Source organism: Charadrius vociferus, unplaced genomic scaffold (genome assembly GCF_000708025.1).
Source record: "Charadrius vociferus isolate BGI_N301 unplaced genomic scaffold, ASM70802v2 scaffold736, whole genome shotgun sequence".
NCBI classification, from domain to species: Eukaryota; Metazoa; Chordata; class Aves; order Charadriiformes; family Charadriidae; genus Charadrius; species Charadrius vociferus.
In genome coordinates, this window is record NW_009648857.1 from 294,750 (window position 1) to 308,881 (window position 14,132).

The 14,132-nt window shown below is 37.4% G+C and overlaps 1 protein-coding gene across 1 annotated transcript; it reads left to right on the forward strand.

Moving 5' to 3' along the window:
* Window positions 1-306: 306 nt before the first annotated feature.
* On the forward strand, window positions 307-11,069 carry FDX1 (ferredoxin 1). Its single transcript, XM_009886905.1, has 4 exons — window positions 307-335; window positions 3,135-3,259; window positions 6,078-6,207; window positions 10,829-11,069. Exons 1-4 carry the CDS (start codon window positions 307-309, stop codon window positions 10,941-10,943), a joined length of 399 nt encoding a protein of 132 aa, XP_009885207.1. The 3' UTR covers window positions 10,944-11,069.
* Window positions 11,070-14,132: the final 3,063 nt, after the last annotated feature.

A 14,132-nucleotide genomic window follows, 5' to 3' on the forward strand; every position in this document is an offset into this window, starting at 1 on the left:
TTTTTTTTTTCTTCATGGAAACAATGTCTGGGTAGACAAAAGCCATGTTACTGGAAATTTATAAAGCCTAAATGTTGTTTCATGCAGGTGTGATTATTATTATTTTTTTCATGGTATTTCCCAATCATTGAAAAGATCTGCACAGTGTGTGTCTTGAATGTCTGACTAGTCTGATTATTATGTACGCATGCCTCTGAAGAAGTATTTTCACCACTCATGCGCAATAAAGCCTCAGTGGTTTTGGTGTTGTTTTGTGGTTTTTTTTTTTTTAAATTAAATATTTTGGCTATGTGAAGAGTGGTAAAGATGGCAAGATTAGAAAAACAGACCCTACTGTAAGGCTTAAGAAGGCTTATCTCTAACTTTATTACAAATAAATAAATTCTAGTTTCAGTTACCAACCAGGGTGGATTAGGTCCTGTATAAAAGATTAATTACTGTAGCTGTTTTAAACAAAAGTCGGTGACTTAGCAGTAGTGCTTTATTTTGACCCCTTGCTGCATGCTGCACCAGTTAGGCACGCACAGCCACAGTGCAGTTCCACAACTGGCGGAAGCTAATATAGGTCTTGCTACTAAAAAGGAGATCTAACTCCCGTTCCCTCATTTTTGTTGTGGGCAGTGGCACTTCTGTCAGTTCTACTGATTCAGCTGGGACTACCTTGTTTTTTATGGTTGATTTTCAGCCAGATTAGCAAAATGAATTAACTTGTGGTAATACTGGTGTAAGGATGATGGCAGGGCAATCGAGTGGGGATCACCCAAACCCACACTTTTGTATTAGAAAAAGATTGGTTTAAGCTGATCATAAAGCTTAGATTGTGTTATTGTGTCAGAAAGTTGCAGTAACACAATTGTTTTGAAACTGATGGAAGTTCCATATAATGGGCAGATCTGACTCTGTACCGGTTCTGGCATTCATATGGGCATTGACCTGTGAAGACTGGTTTTCAGCCAGTTTTGTTTCCAGACCTCGTTTACTGCATGGTAGTGTGAGTGCTGGAGATAAAAAGAACAAAGGTGGGAGGGCAGGACTGTTCTTATGACAGATTAAAGTGTGATTGCAGGTGAAGATGGTTTCAGGTGTGTTTTGAAAACTGGGAGGGAGACTTGGCTGTCACAAGAGTTCCAGTGATCTAATGGATGGCCAGACATCATGCTGTTTGGTCTATGTTACTTTCAGTCACCTCATCCTGTAATAGAGGAAAGGGTATGTTTTGAATATTGAATGAATATTTAGTATTTGTCATGTCTATACCTTGGGCAGAGGGTGCCCATAAATGCAAGTACATCTTGCACTGTGTCTCCTATCAGGGTTACGTTTGTCATGTTGACAGAAACGTTTCAGTAAATGAGACTGTATTTTGGTGAGCTTTGGAAGGGCTTTTTGAAGCAGTTTAAAATTGTCTGTGGTTTCCTTTGGCTGTCAGAATGTGAATCTGTACCTTTCTAGATGCAATCTAAACCCATCATTTTTAAACTACTAGTGAAGGTGGTGAATTTTGTACTAGTATATCTTCAGAAGTGGGTGCTTGTTTCCTTGGTTGTACTGTGGGAGGTGTTAGCGCAGCAGAGGAGCAAAAAGAAGAGCGGAGTGGTAGCTTAAACCCCCACAGAATGGTTTGGTGGAGGTGGTCCTTTGATATCACAGGTGACTGCAACATTAATTACATTTTGTAAAGATGTATCTTAAATTGCTGAATTTTATTATGGTGCATGCTTCAGTTGCATTGTGCAGATCAGCAAGGTCAGTCCTTCAGTATCGATTATTGTTTTGGAATCCATTTATAGTTAATAACAGCTTGTAGCTGGCTTCTGGAGAATGGACTGAGGGATGCTATGACAAGAATTGAACATGACATGATAATGAATCATGGCATGTACTGCTGCCAACTGAGCTTACAGTTGTGGCAAGTGTATTAAGTCTAGAGCAACAAACATTTGTTGTTTTTCAAAACAAGCTAGGACTTGGATTGCTAAAAACACATTTTCTTTTACAGCCAGTTCCAAAAATAATCTGTTTACTGATGTTTCAGTATGGCCACTTTCAAATTTTTGCTTTAATATTCAGCTCTACAGGGTAGAGTTTTCCAGGGGGTGACTTGATTTTTTCAAGCTTCTATGCTTTCCATACGATAGATCACTCAAGGCCCACAGTTACTGAAAAGATTAAAGATGATATTAAGCATGCTGTTGTTAAACATGGATTTTGCATTGAAACATAGATTTTTGCATTAGATTTCAGTTGTTCTATTTGTATCTCTCATCTCTTGGCAGGTTTCTTCACTGTCCATCCAACAAGTTTTTCTTGTTTTGCTCACTTACTATAGGAAAGAAAATAGTCTGTTTAAAAAACACAAACAAACTATCTTATTTGTTAGTATATTAAAAGCTTTCCTTTAATTTGCATGTGAAATGACATAATATGGAACACGATACCCCTCTACTTTTTCCATGTTAACAGCTCTAGTCTTAAGAAATTTTTATGCAGACTGCAAGACAATTTTTTCTTAAATAAACATAGTTGTCTGAAAAGCAAAGCAGAAAAATACAAAACCAACTTTCCTTGAAGCCAATGTCAAAACTTTGAATGTCTCTGGAATTAATATTTACAAGGTGAAATCCTAAGAGAATCTTTGGTCAAAAAAGGCAGAATGTTTTTGGAGCATTTCCATTTTGGGAGGACATGAGAAATTTTGGAACTAATAAAGTGAGATTTAAAATTTGTCATAAATGATAATGACAAGAACAATTAAAATGTCATAATCCAAAGCAAGAGTCTACAGAAAGGTGCGAAGAGAAGTATTTAAAATAAGCTCTCTTGACAAAAATACAAATGTTTTGCCTAAAATAAAATAGCTGTGTCTCTCTTTGGTGAAAGACAAAATATCAGGATCTGACATAGCTTCTAGTGACAAAATGCAAACACAAGTCATCTTATTTTTCATGTCTTTTTGTTCATTGTACAGCAATAAATGCCTGTAGCTGTTACAGCTTTTGAAAGCCAGTGAATTAGGCTTCTGTGTTCTTAGAGGTGATAGTGGTTACTGGTGTAGTAGTATTCTATCAATTTTAAAGATTAAAAAAAATTATAGAATTCTTTCTTTAATTCCATTTTATACTTTTCTTTTTTAGCTCAGAAGATAAGATAACTGTTCATTTCATAAATCGTGATGGTGACAAACTAACAGCCAAAGGAAAACCTGGGGATTCGCTGCTGGATGTTGTTGTTGATAATAATCTAGACATAGATGGTTTTGGTAAGTAGAGCCGCTGAATACTGTATTCAATGTCTATAAACTATATTCTGTTACCAGCTTATTGATTAGAACTATTATTTATAATTAGAATTATTATTTATTGGATCATAGAATCATTTAGGTTGGACAAGACCCTTAAGATCATAAAGTCTAACTGTAAATGAGTATTTATTTATGAATTTATTTTTAAAACCTAGCTGTGCTTTATTTGGATTTTCTCCCCATTTTTTTTTTCCCCTGCAGGTGCATAGAGTATTTTGGGTGAAGTTCTAAAAAAAATATTTGGGGTGAGCCTTGCTTGATTGTTAAAGGAGGGGAGTGTGAACAGAGTGCTGTCAAGGTGGAGTCTGAAGATGCCACCTGCAGACTCTTCTGAGCTGAAAGGTTCTGGAGGCAACACAAAGCTGATGTATTTCTAACAGTATCTGGTTACTTCCCTATTGCCATACTGTCTCAATTTATTATCATTTTTGTAGCAGAAATTGCTGTCGTATTTGAGTGCTACACGAAAGAAACAACCAAATCCATGTCAGTTAGCAGGGAGGAGCAAGAAGTTTAATTCTTACTAAAGGACTAGGGTAAAGGAGAGCAGTGCCCTAGTGAAATTCTAACTCGGTACAAGTTCTAGTTAAAATCAAAACAGCTCCCCAATCCTTCAAATTTTTGCACTTTCCATAGTTAGTTCCATTTGAAGTTGGAGGATTCTGCCTGTGCAAAGAAGTAGTATTTGGTAATGCCAATTAAATACCTCAGGACAGATATTTACATGAACATGAGTTTAAGAATTAATAGTACAAACTAAAGCAGGAAGCAGAAGTACAGTTTGCACGGGTGAATGCATAGCATGGAGCAATTGGAGAAAAAAGGCTAGCGTAGCACAGTTTGAAATCTGAGGTGTGTTTTATTTAAATGCAAATAAATTTCACTGCTTGTAATACAATCTCTGGTAAGTCTTGAAATCTCAGGCTTATGTCTGAGGCATCTCATATCTAGAGTTGCAGACACCTCGGGAAGTAGAATTGTCTTTTAAAAATCTCTAACGCATTGGGATAACTAGCTTTATGTATCGCTTATTAAATGTGTCATATAGGCTTAGGGCTAGTCTGGTTGTATTCTACAGTAAATATTCTCTCAGCTTGTGTAAATGTCAGCCATGTTAAAGCATTGTGGTAAAGTAGGAAAAAAAATTAATGCTGTCAGTAAACTGAAACCAAACTAAAAATTGGAGGTACTGTAACAATCTTTAATTATAACATGTGCTAGCCTATTTCAACAATAATTTGTCAATGAAACATCATACTAAGGAAGAGAAATAATGCAGTGCAAATAATATAAAAACATATGTTCTCTGTTCAGAAAAAGAGGGGAAAAAATGAAAAATGTGGCTCCTACCTACTTCTGTCACTAGAGGGCATCCCATGTGCAGTAATAATGATAGAAATATCTTTATACAAAGACTTACAAAACTGTTGAATGATTCAGCTGCACTCAGTTTGTTTGCTGCTGCTAGTTTTACAGTTGCAGAGAGACCTTTAACTCTTCATATAGTCTGGTCAGTGTGTTTTGTGTTGTTTGTGGGTTTTTTTTTCCACTTCTCGTGTCACCTCCCCCTACATTAAAACACTTAAACTACTGATATGGTAAGTTTTACGTTATTTGGCAATTTATTTAAAATCTACTTTTTCACATGTGTTTGTGTACTTGACAATGTGTCATGCTCACTTTTGAGTATGTGCTCTTGATACCATTACAACATGTAACAGCACAGTGCTTTCTGTATGGTTCTTGTGGTCTGATGATGAATCGCGCTGTTTCTTTTCATAGCAGTGGTTATATGTGCAGCTTTGTTTCCATGTGAGTACAGAGGTGATGTGGTCACAATACTCTTGGTTCTGCTTTCCCTGGAAATGAGTAAATAAATGGAACTGGGCTAATGTCTTACCTGCTTCTCTCATCAACTTAAATCAAAGGTAGGGGGTTGTGTGCCCCAACCCCATTCTCCACATGAATATGAAGAGTTCAGCTTTCTCCTCCTCTTGAAGTTGTATGTTTCTTTTTCAACAAAGAGAGAACTCTGTGCGAGCCCCATACAGTGACAGAGATAAATTTGTTAGTGTTCAAACTTTTACTGTCTTGTGATTACCTAATTCCTCTAGCAGGTAGATGTAGTTGATGCTTGTTCTGTTCAACCCTAGCGAATTGGCTTGGGCTGGATTGCCTAGTAATACATGTAGGCCTCTAACACAGAGAAAACCATCTCTCTAGCTTGACTACCTTTGCTTTAAATTAGTGTTCTGTTGAGTGAGAAGAAATACCAAGTATAAAATCCCTCCTTCCTGTACTTCCGAGGAATATCAGGTGTTTTCTGCTGAACTGCTTAAGGAAACCTCAAAACCATGGGAAAGAGAGGGATAAAAGGATCATAAATAAAATAAATTATAATAACTATTTATAATTATAGTAATTATAAATAAGTAGTGTTGATTGACAGCATTGTCTGCTTTTGCATTCTTATAGTGAAAAACTTTTCTCTCTTTAAATAGTAGAAAGGGAATTAGTTAAGTATTTTCACTAACTACAGCATTCAAGTAAATCTTAGTGTAGGAACTGTAGAAATAGTATTGACAGTTGAATGCAAATAGATATGTGAATGTGAGAATGAGACAAACGCTTATATCACAGAATGGTTAGGGTTGGAAAGGACCTCTGGAGATCATCTAGTCCAACCCCCATATATGAAGGATTTCTTCTGAAGTACTGCTCTACTTTGAAAGTTGGATTTTCTGTTACCTTTATTTTTACCTTTATTTTTCTTTAGGTGCCTGTGAAGGAACGCTAGCCTGTTCAACTTGTCATTTAATCTTTGAAGACCACATATTTGAGAAACTAGATGCAATTACTGATGAAGAGATGGACATGCTGGACCTGGCATATGGCCTCACAGAAACGTAAGGCAACATAACAAACACTTCATTACACCAAAGAATGGAAAGAAGGGTTTGCAGATGGGGCAGTCCAGTATTCTTAGAATGCCTTAATCAGCTTTTAATGAATAGCTGGATTCTTTTACACAAATGGGACTGCCAAGTTTAAATATTGCTTATCTGAAGTCATATTAAAAAGACGTCAGTACTGTTTTTGTAACTGAAGAGTGGCAGTTACCAGTACTTGCTCTTCAGAGGTGTCTGCAGAAGTTTCAGATACAGACCAAAAACACAGTTCCTTCAACAAAAAATTTGCCACTGCTGTCGCATGTGAATTTTCTTATTCTTGTTTCCCTTCCCTTCTGTTTTCTGTCTCCATTAGTCTGTAGCTAGTTAATGTATTGTGTGACTCTGTTTACGTTAGTATTTTAGTTTCGGCCAGATCTTCTTTTCACAGAATCACAGAAGGGTTGAGGTTGGAGGGGACCTCTTGAGGTCATCTGGTCCAACCCCCTGCTCAAGCAGGGCCACCTAGAGCTGATGCCCAGGACCATGTCCGGACGGCTTTTGAATATCTCCAAGGATGGAGACTCCACAAACTCTCTGGTATTTATGTACATTGATAAGATCCTCTCCCGAGCCTTCTTTAGGGTAAACAGTGTCCCTCATGGCAGTGTCCCCACTTGTCATGCTTTGATTCATGTCAGAGTGCTCTTGGTGCACATAAGCCAGATTCCCTTTTGAATTAAACTAATCCCAAAGCGTGCTCTAACTGCTAATGGGCACTTCAGTGCATTGAATTAGACTAGTGGTAGCCTAAAGTACCCTTTGTTCTAAATCTTGCCCACCATCACACGCCTTATAATTACAGTGTCACATCGTCATCACAGACCCATTCCTAGTGGGCTGCACCACTTACTGTTGTACACATAGCTTGTATTGTGGAACATACCCACATGAACAGTAGGCAGTTACGCCTTACGGGGTTTTGCAAGTCCTTTTCTTCATGCTTCAATGGAATTGCTTTTTGAGGTTTTTGAGAATCTTTCCAGTGATGTCAGAGGGGTTTATACCTGGCCTGTACAGCATAGGGGGTTTTATGCTTCTGCAAAGAAATACTCTGAATTAACTTGTTTATCTCCTTACACCAGTAATGGGAATCCTGTACTAACCATTTCTATGCGAGGGCACTTTTTCTCACTTCAGCCAAATCTTAACTTTTCTGGGAGGTTGTGAAGGCAAAGTAGTCAAGCTACGAGGAACTTGTTTCAGCTTCTTTTGTTTTATCCCTTTTCCTGTCTCCCATAAAACATTGTAAAGCCTATTCAGTGTGAATTTACTTCGCCTTTACCGTCTGCTGTAGTTCTTCCAAGAGTAACTTTTAGGTTCTGGGCCAAACCAATTCCTAAATAGCTCTGGAGGCCAATGATCTAATAAAAAAACCTTTTTTCTTTGGTTATCTATTTAATTAAAGGTTTAAAGCAAGGAGTTTTTATTGAAGAAATGAAAAACAGTAGAAAGCCAGAGCTCTCGGGTTAAATATTTGTTATTTTTCTCTGAGTTCTTCAGACCAAGTTAAGTTTTAGACCCTCTGAAGACAGATGCTTGTTACTTCTGTCAGGTTTTCCTAATGTCATGTGTTCTTTTAGCCAGGGATCTTTCATGTGTGTGAGAGGATCACTTTTCTGGAAGACAGCTTTAAGTGACTGGTACTTGCTATAGGTTACCTGGTCTCCTGTGTTGATATCAACTTCTGTAGTGGAAACGCACTACAGTGCTCTGTCATGAGTATAAGGACAAAAGCTTTTTCTTGTCAGTGACTCTCTGGATTTGGGAAAATTTTAGCCAGCAGCTACCATGAAATCTAATGTGTTTTTTTTTTTTTTAAAATGAAGGACTAAGTAGAAAGGTTAAAGCAAAACTGTTTTGAATAACTGCAGAGCAGTAGAGATCATTAAAAAGTAGTAAGATAGCGGGGATGCAAACCCTAGCAAGTTAAATGTTAAAAAAAAGAATACTGAAGGGAAAAAAAAGATAAGCTGAGAAACAGCTTGCTAAAAAGTAGAAAAATACTTTTGTTTCTAACCTATCAGAAGCAGGAAACTTGTCTGCATGAAGAGCCAATGGGTGATGTAGAAGATGCACTTAAAATATAAAAGCAAAGTTTCTTTTGCATTATTGTTTCTAGACTGTTATGGGATGTCCATGCACTGGAAGGTTTCTTTGCAGAGGGCTTCCTGGAGTATCTGGCTCAAATTGATGTGTCCATAGAAGTAGTATCACAGCAAATAAGTAGAATGAGTAGGATGTGTCCATAGAAGTAGTATCACAGCAAATAAGTAGAATGAGTAGTAACAAGTGGTAATGACTAGGTAGCATTCGCCCAGGAGTTCCACAGAAATTCAATATCACATTGCTGAACTACTGTCTGTAAGGTGTAATTAGTTGGTTTAAAACTGCTTCCACATCAAAGGAACAGAAGATAACAACCCAACTTTGAAAATGAGTTCATTTGAACCGGAGAACAGGGAGTCTGATTCCATACTGGACATACTAGTCGTGTGTCTAGGGGCTGGTAAGGAAAGAATTCAACAGAGCTTTTGTAGAGGGAAGTAACAGATACAGCAACTCTTCAAAGGAGTCGCTGAGCATGACGAAAGATCTTGCAGTTCATGTAATTTACTTGGGTCTGGAAATTCTTTACTAAGTCTTGAGTTGCAATGGGTTAAGAGCAAAGGCTCTGTAAAGGATAAGTAATTGGTTATGTTACTTAGTGTGGTAAAATCAAAAGCTGTCAGTGAAGACATGCACAAGGATCTTGTGCCGTTGAGCAGTAGGAAATGAAATTTGGTGTTAAAAGCTGCAGGTAAATGCACATGGAGCGGTGGGTAGAACAGTGGTAGCTTTGCATACTTGAAATAGGCTGTCAGCTAGCTAGTGTCTTTCCAGGAATGTCAGCTTAAGGTTTTTGGTTTGTTTTGGGTTTTTTTTTTAACAAACAAACAAAAAAACCCCAACAAACCAAACACCACAAACTCCTCACACCTTCTAAAAAGTAAATGTAACATTGGCAATATTAGGTAGGAACAGGCAGAAAACCAGAAAATCCTGAAAATGGGGGTTCACCATATCTTTATGCTTGTGCAACTTTGACTTCCTGGTTTTGTGTTTTGTTTTTTTTTCTTAAAGCAGTAGAATGAAAGGAAATAAAGGGAAGGGCTTTAGAAGTGGTTAAAGGGGGGAATAGTTTTCATGCAGGGATTGACTAAATTATCTCTTTTTTGGGGGGGGGCGGCGGTATCCAAGCTTCTTCAGCTTTAAGGGGTAGAGGGATCTGATTAAATATTTGTAAAATTGTAAATGCTGTGGAAGAATTTGAATAGGAGAAGGTAGTTTCTCACAGTGTTATTTAGTGCTGCCTAGGTTTTTTGTACTGCTGTGTAGCAGGCTCAAAACAAAGGGCAGTGTTTTTTCACATGAAGTGAATCCATCACCACACTGCAGAGTACATATGCAATTAGCATTGGTCTTTAGTGAAAAACTGACACTTCAGTAAAATTGAGCCTTACAGGCAATGCTACATATAAATACCAGAAATCATATCTCTATATATTTCATTTGTAAAGCCATTCTTATGGATACATATTCATGAGATTAAATCTTCTTGTAATACATACATAAATACATACATCCCAGTAATTTGAAGTTGATGCATACAGTCATTTACATAAAAGTATTACTTTTGGGCGTAGGTCTGAATTGGGAGCTTTAACAACAGGTGATCACTACATGCTTCAAAGAGTTCTGTATAGATATTAATGTAGTACCATTTTTGAAAATATCTCTGTCTAAGTTCCTATACTGATTAAGTTATTATTCAGCTGGTGCTACAGAACATTGCCCATGCTTGCTGACATTTAAGTATTCTATACTTAAGTACCAAGGCATGGACACTGAATTAAAGATATCCCAACAATAAAAGTGGCTTGTGGTGTCTGCAGAATTTCGTGGTGGTATTAAATCTTTTGATTTTAATTCCTCACATACAAAACTTTTTCATGCTGAATGATAGGTAGAAAAATGAAGGATTGCATCTCCTCAGGTGCCATGAATATTTTATCCTTCTCTTTTCTGTGTTTCTGGTCTCTTCACTCTTACCTTTCTGGCTTAATGATCCAATCTTGAGTTGTTTAGTTTGAAAACATTGGGCTGTCTTCAGACCCTGGATGGGTTAGGCTATGCGTTCTCTAAGGTTTTCATTCAGATTCATTACTGTCATCTCTTCAGGGATGTGAAATGTCCCTTTGGAGATCAAGTGTCACTGCCTGCACTTGACTAAACTACTAGTGAACCATTGAAAATGGAACAAAGTCACCCTGTGTTGTCTCAGCAAGTAGGAAGTACTCAGTGTACAACTTTCCAATGTACTGAACTCCGTTACTTAATGTAAATCATGATTATTGCCACTTATATCTTTGCATTGATGCATGCAGTTCACTGCTGGTCTTGATTAAGACCATGCATAAAGGTGGCTGTTTCTAGGTCATGATGTGTTTGGGATGGCTGAATGTTGGGGGCATAAGGGGGTAAATGCTGTTAGATACACGATTGTCTAGAACTAACAACAAGTTTTATTTCTCTGCAGATCACGTTTAGGCTGCCAAATCTGCTTGAAGAAATCAATGGATGATATGACTGTTCGAGTACCAGAAGCTGTTGCTGATGCTAGACAATCAGTAGATATGAGTAAAAACTCCTAAAAGGAAATATCTTAGGGGTTTTAAAAAAGCTTAATTATTTTTATAACTTATTTTTAAATGTGTAATTGAATATGGAAACTTACATAATTGTGAGTTATTTTATATGACTATCAATATTAGAGTAATGCTATTTTAATTTTCTTTATAGAACCTCCTATATTTTTACGCTTAAAATGCAATAATACTTCTTATAACTGATACTGGATTATAAACATTAGCAAGTGTATTACAGATTTCATATAACATTATTCTGCCAAAACCTTTAATGACATTTGAAAACTAGATCACTTTTACAAGACTTCACCTAAAAATCCCTGAGCATTTCTAGATTTCAGACCTGGATATGTTAGCAAACAAAACTTCTAAGATTGCATGGGGTCTTTTTAAAGTGTTGTCATTAAAGATGTTGTGCTCAGAACTAAGTCGCTTTCTCAGAAAATATGATACTTCCTCAGAAAATAGTGGACTTTAAGGGTAGGGATTTTCCAAACTTTGGAATCTTAATGAGATGTGGCAAATTTTGTCTTGCAAAAATACTGTTACAACCATGAAATCTAGGGGCTGATACAGAATGTTGGCACCTGCAGCTTAATTGCCGCAGTGCATCTCTGTTGACCAAATAGAAGTCAATAAACCTCAGTTAACTATATTTATGTTTGATGACACCACAAATACGGGGATACACATGGCTTAAAGAGTAAAGCCTTGGAGCTGTCTAATGGGAGCGTGTATGCACTGGAGGTAACTGTGAATTCTTGCTGTTATCTGAAGATGTCTGAGTTGGGATTGAAGAGGCCAATGTTTGTCGACATTAGATTTGTTCTGAAATCTTTATTTCTTACTTTTTCAGTTTTGAGCTTGTTGGGGAGGCAGTCTGATGTTAGCTAGGGCATTCAGCTTGAGGAGAATCCTGGATTTTGCGCCTTGCTCCCAGGATCATTTCGATAAAGGTTGATGTGAAATGACCAAGTGTATTTAATGCATAAAGATGCACTAGGTTCCCCAGAAGGGGTAGGGAGACCCCCATGGTGGGAGAGTGTGTGGACTGATGATGAAAAGCTTTCAGTTGGATCTTGGTTTAGTCTTTCTGAAGTAGACCAAAATAAAGTGATGTCTCCAAGACTCTATTATTCTCTCCAGTTTTTGTTGCCTAAATAATTACATGAAATGGCTGTCACTAATACAATAGTTGTTACCACTATAAGGTTATTTTAAATTTTGGGGCTTATTTTTATGTATAAACCTGTTTATTTACATTTGAATGATTTAATGCATTCATTAATGCCTTATTTGAACTGGTGACAATGACATCTAGACATTTTACATTATTATATTTATAGGAGAGGAAAAAAAAATTATTTTTCCAGTGTCAAATATTGGGATTACTTTGAGCTTCAGGAAAGGGGAAAAAAAGTCCCTCTTTGTTATAAAAAGAAGTATTTTTAGAACTCCATTGAAAATAGATCTAGGTCAGTTTCCTTGATTTTTCTCTCTGAGTAACTATTTCTTTATTTCATGGTGTTCCCTTTGGACTTTCCACTAGAACAAGGTATGCTTAATGTGGTCTGCTCAGATAATTTAATCATATAGCGTTTTCAAAATACACTTCCTATCTCATCTAATTCAAAATACGACTTCAGAGTTGAAATTTCCTGGCTTTTTGAAAGACAGAGAGCAAGGTTAGGGAGGAGAATGGAAATAAATTGAAGACATATTCTGAAGATACTGCTGTCTTCCTCTTCTGCTGCTGTGACTCTAACCGTAATTTAGGGATTACTTTCCCGTAATTGGGCGTTAAGGTAAATCAGTTCTCACTTTGTATTGCCTTTGTCCCGAGTTCAGTTAGATACAGTAATTATTGTTAAATCTTGAACTTTTATTTTTTACATGAGACACAGCTCTTTAGCTTCCAAGAGAGGGAACTCAGGTCATAACCAGATGTACTGTGCATTCTTGCGTAGGAAAGTCGTCTGAGATTTCAGTACATATGTGGGGTTTGGGGGTAGATGTTGGTGTTTGTTGGGTTTTGGTGTTTTGTTTTTTACTTACAGTACCAGGCACTTCTTGTGGGAATCTTGAAACACTCGACGCTGTTAAACAAATGTGAAACAGCTCTCCTGTGACAGTTTTCTTTCTAAGCCAAGGTTGTTTTCTTGTGCATTTCCTGTGACAGCTTCTTGTTACAAAGACTTAGACTCTCCCATAGTGTGTCTGTGGAAGGAATTATTTAGCACAGTGAGGCAAAGAAGGACGCTTCAAAGTTCATTTTGAGTTCTACAGGTACCCCATGTTGCATGCAAATGGAAATCTCAGAAGGCAAAGGAACTGACATGTAATCCCCAAAATGCACAGCTCAGATATACTTGTCTTCTTATTGACAAAAGGATTTGCAAATAAATCTTATTTTATACCACTTTCTGACACACCTTGTTTGTATTGATTTTTCGTTCCTCTTTCTCCAAGTCATGGAATGTGTTTCTGGGTGTAAAATGGAACTTAAGTTAGTGATGCACATTCAAGTGTAAGTATGAATTATTGTGCAATGACACAATTAAAGCATCAAGCTAGGTACATAAATATTTGTTTACTTCTTTGTCCAAAGAAAGTCACAGGTAACTCATTTTTCTAAAGGCATTTCCTTTCTCTGTCAAAACATGGAGTGAGTGGGTCTCTTCTGGCTCTCCCCTCAAAAATGAGGTGGAAATCAGGATTGACCTTCAGTGCTGTTCTTGTTAGTGTTTGGTGTGATGTCTGAAGGGATAGGAAGGTGTCTCGCACTCCCAGTGTCGCTACATCTCGTCCTGCTGGGGGAAGTTTCCATCATCTGGAGTGTAGGCTGTCACTGGGGAGAGGAAAAGGCATGGCCTCCAGGCTGTTTGTTACTTCTCTGCCAGAAAAACTCCTAAGTCTGAAGCTCACAGCTTCTGGCTGCAAGGCTCCTTTTAAGATTTAAGGCAGATGTGTCCAGGCTTACTTGGATGGGGATGTGAAAAGGCAATGTCCAAAAAAGCAGGAGTGAAAGTGGCAGTGCTTCTCTTGCTCACTGTTCCAGGTATGGAGAAGTTTCCCTGCAAGCTGACATTGTTTTGGCCTCATAGAGGACAATGTGGTATACAAGGATAGGGTAGACCGAAAAAAATGCTTATTTCTTGGGAGGGAAAAGAAGTAAATCTTGGAAAAAGAGATGCT